General features: G+C 46.7%; 1 protein-coding gene across 2 annotated transcripts in view; it reads left to right on the plus strand.

Moving 5' to 3' along the window:
- Positions 1 to 9,005, plus strand: part of COQ4 (coenzyme Q4) — an 18,945-nt gene that overhangs the window by 4,003 nt on the left and 5,937 nt on the right. For both annotated transcript variants that reach the window (XM_023510604.1, XM_023510605.1), the window contains exons 4-5: positions 881 to 977; positions 2,105 to 2,207. In XM_023510604.1, coding sequence (XP_023366372.1) covers positions 881 to 977; positions 2,105 to 2,207 — 200 coding nt within the window. The remainder of the gene's footprint in view (positions 1 to 880; positions 978 to 2,104; positions 2,208 to 9,005) is intronic.

Below are 9,005 nucleotides of genomic sequence, written 5' to 3' on the forward strand. Positions count from 1 at the left end.
AAAAAAAAAAAAAATATGAAGCAGTTTGAAAAGAATAGTGAATGGGCCTGGGCTCAAACCCATCAATCTCTGAAGCCAAAGTCTGTACCAATTAATGGAGACATGATACCCTGTTGTGCTAATGGATGTAGAAGTAATTTATAAACTCTTGAGAGCACTGTGCCAACCAGAGCCATTCCACTTGCATTCCACTCTTATAGATTAATAACACTATGTAGCAACTATGTGTAGGTACATTGAGCCCTTTCATGTGCTGGATGATTTGCTAAGTTTTTTTTCCCCACATAAGTTAACCATTTTATTTATTATCAAGGAATCCACTTTAAAAACTTTGGCCTATATTTAAAATTGGTGCCCTGCTAGTTTCCAGAATATTATTGTAAACACCCATTCCCTCAAATACTATTGGAAAATGTAGGAATCCACTGCAGGATACTGCATAAGTCTTCATCCAGGATAATTTCGGACTTGATACCTTTATTTTTGTTTTTGAGACAGAGTCTCACTTTGTCGCCCTTGGTAGACACGTTGCATCACGGCTCACAGCAACTTCAAACTCATGGGCTAAGCGATTCTCCTGCCTCATTCTCCTGAGTAGCTGGGACTATAGGCTCATCCCATAATGCCCGGCTATTTTTTGGTTGTACTTGTCATTGTTTGGCAGGCCCAGGCTAGATTCAAACCCGCCAGCTCCAGTGTATGTGGCTGACGCCTTAGCTGCTGAGCTACAGGTACTGAGCCAATTTGCTGAGTTTTGAGCTTAAATCCATACCTAAGAGGTAAATACTGTCCTTATTTTATCATATAGGAAACTAAGACTTAGACTAGGTAGGGTAAATTAAGATCATAACCCTATTTGTGCCCATTTCTGTCCTTTCAGACATGGTTGCAGTTCTCGGGGAGACCACAGGACATCATACTCTGAAAGTCCTCAGAGACCAGATGAGGAGGGATCCAGAGGGTGCCCAGATCCTACAGTAGGTCCCAGATCTACATGGGGAATTGGAAACATTCTCCAGGGATCCTGACATCTCTAGAGTCACATTGTGTCAGTTCTCTTTCTCTGGGGAGGTCTGTTGTTGTTGTTGTTGTTGTTGTTGTTGTTGTTGAGACAGAGCCTCAAGCTATCCCCCTGGGTAGAGTGCCGTGGCATTACAGCTCACAGCAACCTCCAACTCCTGGGCTCAAGCAAGTCTCCTGCCTCCGCCTTCCAAGTAGCTGGGACCACAGGCGCCCGCCACAACGCCTTGCTATTTTTTGGTTGCAGCCGTCATTGTTGTTTGGCAGGTCCGGGCTGGGGATTTGAACCCGCCACTTTAGGTATACGTGGCTAGCGCCTTAGCCGGTTGAGCTATAGGCGCCGAGCCCGTTGTTGTTGTTGTTGAGACAAAGTCGTACTCTGTCCTCATTCATATAATGGTTAGTTAAAAAGAAAAAAAGTCTTACTCTGTCAACCTGGGGTTGAGTTTTGTGATATCATAGCTCACAGCAACCTCAAATTCTTGGGCTCAAGTGATCCTCTTGCCTCAGCCTCCTGAGTAGCTTGGGACTACAGGCATCCTCCACAACACCCAGATAGTTTTTCTATTTTGCAAAGATAGGGTCTTGCTTTCCTCAGCTTGGTCTTGAACTTCTGAGCTCAAGCAGTCCACTTGCCTAGGCCTCCCAGAGTGCTAGGATAACAGGTGTGAGCCGCCGTACCCAGCTCTGGGGAGCTCTTCTTGATATCCTGGTCATAGATGATTGCACGGGCAGGGTACTGCCCAATTCCAGGGTTGCCATTTACATATATATGTATACCCTGTGATGATCTCTGGGATGGCCTTAGTCTAGTTTCATACTAGCTGTACCCCGTCAACCCCTTGCATTATCTTTTGTAAGTACCCTGGTCACTGTTGAGGCCTGCCTTGATGCCTAGATTGTACTCCTGCAGACAGGAACCATGTCCTTGATTTGTTACAGTCTCCTCAGTCTGTGACTGGCCTGGCCTGTTGTGGGTATTCCATTAAGGCTTATTAAGCCCACATTGCTGCTCTGTGCCCCTGCTCTAGTCTGCTCTAGACCTTTCAGTTGCCTTTGCTAATACCCAACTCCTGTCTTTCAGAGAGCGTCCCAGGATCTCACTGTCTACCCTCGACCTAGGCAAGCTCCAGAGCCTGCCTGAAGGCTCCCTAGGCCATGAATATCTTCGTTTTCTGCACGTGAATGTGAGTTTCCAGCTTCTGTGCATCTGGCAGTTATTAGAAGGGGCAAAAGAAAGGTACAGGAAGGACATTCCAAGAAAAGAGATATATCCTAAACTATCGCCATGGGCAGGGATATTTATTTTATTTTATTTATTTATTTTTGCAATTTTGGCTAGGGCTGGGCTCAAACCCACCACCCCTGGTACATGGAGCTGGCATCCTACTCCTTGAGCCACAGACACCACCCTGCTTATTTATTTTATTTTATTTTACTTTTATATTTATTTTGCAGTTTTTGGCCAGGGCCGGGTTTGAACCTGCCACCTCTGGTATATGGAGCGGGCACCCTACTCCTTGAGCCACAAGTGCCACCCTGTTTATTTATTTATTTATTTATTTTGAGACAGAGCCTCAAGCTGTTCCCCTGGGTAGAGTGTGTGGCATCACAGCTCTCAGCAACCTCCAACTCCTGGGCTCAAGTGAGTCTCCTGCCTCAGCCTCCCAAGTAGCTGGGACTACAGGTGCCCACTACAACGCCCGGCTATTTTTTGGTTGTAGCCGTTATTGTTGGGCCCGGCGGGCCCGGGCTGGATATGAACAGCCGGCTCAGGTGTATATGGCTGGCACCTTAGCCGCTTGAGCCACTGGTGCCAAGTATATTTTTTTGTTGTTGTTATTTTTAAGACAGAACGTCACTATGTCGCCCTCAAGAGAGTGCTGTGGTGTCAGTTACAGCTTACAGCAACCTCTGACTCTTGGGCTTAAGCCATTCTCTTGCCCCAGCTTCCCGAGTAGCTGGGACTATAGGTGTCTGCCACAAGGCCGGCTCACGCTGGTCTTGAACCTGTGAGCTCAAGCAATCCACCCTCCTCAGCCTCCCAGAGTGTGAGGATTAGGGCTGTGAGCCACGAGGTCTGGCCTATTTTTGTTTGTGATTTTTTTTTTTTTTTTGAGACAGAGTCTCAAGCTGTCACCATGGGTAGGGTGCCATGGCATCACAGCTCACAGCAACCTCCAACTCCTGGGCTTAAGTGATTCTCTTGCCACAGCTTCCCAAGTAGCTAGGACTACAGGTGCCCACCAAAACACCTAGCTATTTTTTTTGGCTGTAGTTGTCATTGTTTGGTAGGCCCGGGTTGGATTTGAACCCGCCAGCTCAAGTGTCTGTGGCTGGCACCTTAGCCGCTTGAGCTATAGGCACCAAGCCTTTTGTTTGTTTTTGAGACATTGTATTTGAGCTCTGTCGCCCAGGGTATGAGCGTAGTAGTGTCATTGTAGTACACTGCAATCTCAAACTCCTTGGTTCAAGTGATCCTCCTGCCTCAGCCTCCCTAGCAGCTGGGACTAAATGCATATACCACTATGGGTGACTCATTTTTCCTGGTTTTTGTAGGAAAGGGGTCTTTATCCTACTCAGACTGATATCAAACTCCGGGCCTCAAGCAGTCTTCCTGCCCTGGCCTCCCAGAGTGCTGGGATTATGGGTGTGAGCCAGCAAGCCCAGCCTGTTAACCTGTTTTAATTAAAGAGGAAACAAAGGCTCGGAGCAGTTAAGCAATGTGCTAATTTCACAAAGCCAGTATTAGTGGAGGTAGTATTCAACCCCAGGTCTTGCACTTAATTGCTGCACTGTGTTACTTATTTCAGGGATATTGCTTTCCCTAAGGTATGACAAATATTGGCATTCTCCAGCCCCAGGCAGGGAGGACAGGGGTAGTAGTGGTTGGGGAGGGGGTAAGTGTTCCCAACTACTAAAGAACTCATTCATTTATTTAGCCTTTGCCACATGATGTCCCATATTCTGTGTATATAATAGTGAACTAGACAACAAGGTAGCTGCCGCATGGAGCTTACATTCTAGTTGGAGAAGTAGACAATAAAGTAGTAAAAAAAAATTTTCACGGCCGGGTTAAGGTCTTACTCTGTCAACCTGGGGTTGAGCTCTGTGACATCATAGCTCACATCAACCTCAAACTCTTGGGCTCCAGCAATCCTCTTGTCTCAGCCTCCTAAGTAGCTGGGACTACAGGTACCTGCCACAATGCCCAGCTAGTTTTTCTTTTTTGTGGAGATGGGGTCTTGCTTTCCTCAGCTTGGTCTTTTTTTTTTCAGAGACAGTTTCACTTTGTCGCCCTTAGCAGGGTGCTGTGACATCACAGCTCACAGCAACCTCCAGCTCTTAGGCTTAGGCGATTCTCTTGCCTCAGCCTCCTGAGTAGCTGGGACTACAGGTACCCGCCACAATGCCCAGCTATTTTTTTGTTGCATTTTGCCCAGGGCTGGGTTCAAACCTGCCACCCCTGGTATATGGGGCTGGTGCCCTGAGCCACAGGCACCGCCCTTCTGCTTGGTCTTGAACTTCTGAGCTCAAGCAATGCACTTGCCTTGGCCTCCCAGAGTGCTAGGATTATAGGCATGAGCTACCATGCCCAGCCTCACTGGAAGGTTTTGAGCCAGACAGGAATATGACTTGATTTATAAAGGACCTTAGCATACAATTGGCCTGCCTCCCCGTCCCTACCCCTTCTCTCCAACAGAGACATATTCTATCAAAGCATTTTTGCCAAGTGGCCCTCCAACCTGGTTGCCAGACCTAGCTAGGCTGGAGGAGGTGAAAGAATCACCAAAGGTTGCTTTAGAACAGTTTCTCAACCTTGGCAATGTTGGTGTTCGGGCTGGATCACTCTTTTGGTGGTGGTGGGGCTATACTGTGCATGGTAGGATGTTTGTTTAGCAGCATCCCTGGCCTCCAAACACAAGATGGCAGTTGCATTTCTTCAAATTGTGACAACCACAAATGTTTCCAGGCATTGTATGTGTCCCTTGGTGAGTAGTTGAGAATCACTGCTTTATAATGTTATTGTCCCTGAGATAATAATCTATTCCTCACTCTGCTGCACTGTTCCATGGCAGGGCAGTCACCTGCCCTATTTTATATTTTACATCATCTCCTTCGGATTTTACCTGGATGCAAATTATTTCATGAATGGGAAACTTACCAGGGTGACCTGTCCCAAGTACTACTCACGGAGGCACAGCCTTCTGAAGTCTCTATTGCCTTTTTAGTCCTATTGCAGTGGAGGGGAGAAGACAGCAGGGATGGGACCATCACGGCCATCCTGGGCATCTTGCCCAGCCACAGCTCTACTTGAGTGATGGCTCCAGAGATTGTGATATTTCTAAAGCAGGAGAATCAGCAGCCCACAGATGCTGAAGGAATACCTTTGTCCCAAAAGAGATTTAGATAAAGGTTCAAGGTGAGGCCACCTTCCCTGAGGCTGAAATTGGTAATGCATGTGGTTATCTTGTAGCCTCAAGATCACAGACTTGGGCTCTGGAGATAGAAGCCTGAGTTAGAATCTTGCCTCTTTTAACTAGGTGTGGGCATGTGCCTGTAGACCCAGCTACTCAGTAGGTGTGATCACACCACCACACTCTAACCTGGGCAACAGAGTGAGACCCTATCTCTAAAAAAATAAAAGGGCTGGGGTGGCGCCTGTGGCTCAGTCGGTAGGGTGCTGGCCCCATATACCAAGAGTGACAGGTTCAAACCCAGCCCTGGCCAAACTGCAACAACAGCAACAACAAAATAGCTGCTGGGTGTTGTGGCAGGCGCCTGTATTTCTAGCTACTGCAGAGGCTGAGGTAAGAGAATCGCCTAAGCCCAGGAGTTGGAGGTTGCTGTGAGCTGTGATGCTATGGCACTCTATGGAGATAAAGTGAAACTCTGTCTCTACAAAATAAAATAAAATAAATAAAAATAAAAGGGCCGGTACAGTGGCTCACACCTGTAACCCCAGCACTCTGGGAGAATCAGGTGGGTGGACTGACTGATCTCACGAGCTCAAGACCAGCCTGAGCCAGAATAAGACCTCGTCTCTAAAACAAAAAATAGCCAGGTGCTTGTAGTCTCAGCTACTTGGGAGACTGAGACAAGGGAATAATTAAAGCACAAGAGTTTGAGGTTGCTGTGAGCTGTGATGCCAAGGTACTCTACTGGGGGCAACAAAATGAAAGACTCTGTTGCAAAAAAAAAACCAAAAAAAAAAAAAAAATTTGGCCTCTCTTTCTAGCTTTAGGGCCCTAGACAAATCCTCCAACTTCTTTGAGCCTCAGATTCCATCTGAAGTAAAGGGACCTAACATTGATCTTCCAGGCCACTTGATTATGGCCTCGGCGACTGTAGCACAGTGGTTATGGTGTCAGCCATATACACCAAGGGTGGCGGGTTCAAACCTGGCCGGGGCTAGCTAAACAACTGCAACAAAAGAATGTAGCTAGGTGTTGTGGCGGCCACCTGTAGTCCCAGGTACTTGTGAGGCTGAGACAGGAGAGTCACTTAAGCCCAAGAGTTTGAGATTTCTGTGAGCTCTGACGCCACAGCACTCTACTGAGGGTGACATAATGAGACTCTGCCTCCAAAAAAAAAAAAAGAAAAAACCTCTTAATTATGGGCATTAAGACCACTAGCTCTGCAGTCCAACATACTTTGTTTCAAATCGTGACTTAGCCACTTCATTGGCTGTGCAATCTTGGAAAAATTACTTAATCTCTCTCTGAGCCTGGTTTTTCTTTTTTGTTTTCTTTTTTGAGATGGAGTTTTATTTTGTCCCCCTTGGTAGAGTCTTGTAGCATCATAGCTCACAGTAACCTCAAACTCTTGGGCTCACATTATTCTCTTGCCTCAGTCTCTGGAGTAGCTAGGACTATGGGTGCCTGACACAAAGCCCAGCTATTTTTAGAGACAGGGTCCTGGCTCTTGCTCAGGCTGGTCTCGAACCTGAGAGCTCAGGCAGTTCACCTGCCTTGGCCTCCCAAGGTGTTAAGATTACAGGCGTGAGCCACGGTGCCTGGCCTGAGCCTAGTTTTTCTTATATACATCTGAGGCTCATAACAGTATTTACTTCCCAGATTGTTAAGGATTGAAGATAAAATTTTACATGTAGGCCAGGTGTGGTGGCTCACACCTGTAATCTTTGCATTCTGGGAGACCTACGTGGGAGGATCCCTTCAACTCAGGAATTTGAAACCAGACTAAGAACAGGATCCCTTGGTTTTTTTTTTCTTTTTTTTTCGAGCCAGAGGTTCACTTTGTTGCTCTTGGTAGAATGCTGTAGCATCACAGCTCACAGCAACCTCCAGCCTTTTGGCTTATGTGATTCGCTTGCCTCAACCTCCCGAGTAGCTGGGACCACAGGTGCCCGCACAACACCCAGGTATTTTATTGTTGCAGTTTGGCTGGGGTCAGGTTTGAACCCACAACCCTCAGTATATGGGGCCAGCACCCTACTCACTGAGCCACAGGTGCTGCCCTAGCAGGAACCCTTACTTATCAAAAATAGAAAAATTAGCCAGGCCTTGTGGCAAGCACCACTATTAGTCCTAGCTATTGATGAGGTTAAGGTAGGAGGGTCACTTGAACTCAGGAGTCTGAGATGGCTATGAGCTAAGCTGATCCCATTACACTCTAGCCTGGACCACAGAGTGAGATTCTATATTTAAAAGAAAAAAAAAAGAAGACTCGGAGCCCATAGCACATTGGTTATGGCGCCAATCACATACACCGAGGCTGGCAGGTTTGAACCTGGCCTGGGCCAGCTAAACAACAATGACAACTACAACAAAAAACAGCTGAGCGTTATAGTGGGCATCTGTACTCCCAGCTACTTGGAGGGTAAGGCAAGGGAATCACTTAAGCCCAAGAGTTTGAGGTTGCTGTGAGCTGTGACACCACAGCACTCTACCAAGGGTGACACAGTGAGACTCTGTCTCAAAAAAGAAAGAAAGAAATATATTTAAGGGACATCCTACAGTTCTGGCACATACTCAATGTTCTGTGATCACCTTGAGCTTCACACAGTAAGTAAAACTGTAAGACTGCAGAGGAAATTAGGTCCTGGGTCCCAGTGAGGCCACAGGTGAACACAGACTGAGCAGGCAGCCCCAAAGCAATGAAGATACCAGTGGTGACAGCTTCTGGATAGGCTGAGGCTATGCTGTGGAAACAGGAAGAGTAGGCTGTTGCCAGTTCCTACACATGCTGCTCATGTAGTGGGCGGGTAAGGGGAGGGTACTTGACATCCCTACCTGGAGTCAAGAATGTGCCCAGGATTGGCCTTTTACACCTGCATGCAGGACATGTTTATTCATCCAGGCATTGGAGATATGAGAGTTAGCAAAACAGCCCATTCTGCCCTCCTACGGCTGACGGGCTGTTGCAACACTGTCTGTAGAAATAGACTATGAGTCACATAGGTGATTTAATTGTTCCTACTAGTTACTTTAATAAAAGCAGAAAGAAACAGGATTGTTTTAATAATATATTGTATTTAGTCCAATACGTCTAAAATATTATTTGAACAAGTAATCCATGTTTTTTTGTTTTTGAGACAGATTCTTACTTTGTCGTCCTTGGTGGAGTGCTGTAGCATCATAGCTCACAGCAGCCTCAAGACTATTGGGCTCAAGTAATCCTCTTGTCTCAGCCTTCCAAGTAGCTGGGACTATAGGCGCTCATCGCAAGGCCTGGACTTTTTTTGGAGACAAAGTCTCACTTTGTCCCCCTGTGTAAAGTGCAATGGTGTCATAGCTCACAGCAACCTCAAACTCCTGGGCTCAAGCAATCTTCTTGCCTCAGCCTCCCAAATAATTGGGATTATGGGTACCTGCCACAATGCCCAGCTATTTTTTTAGGAATGGGGTCTCACTCTTGCTCAGGTTGGTCTTGAACTTCTGAGCTCCAGCAATCTACCTGCCTCAGCTTCCTAGGGTGCTGGGATTACAGTTGTGAGCTATGGTGCTTGGTCTTTTTTTTTTTTT

The sequence above is a fragment of the Otolemur garnettii genome, unplaced genomic scaffold (genome assembly GCF_000181295.1).
Source record: "Otolemur garnettii isolate 467f Iridium unplaced genomic scaffold, OtoGar3 scaffold00014, whole genome shotgun sequence".
NCBI classification, from domain to species: domain Eukaryota; kingdom Metazoa; phylum Chordata; class Mammalia; order Primates; family Galagidae; genus Otolemur; species Otolemur garnettii.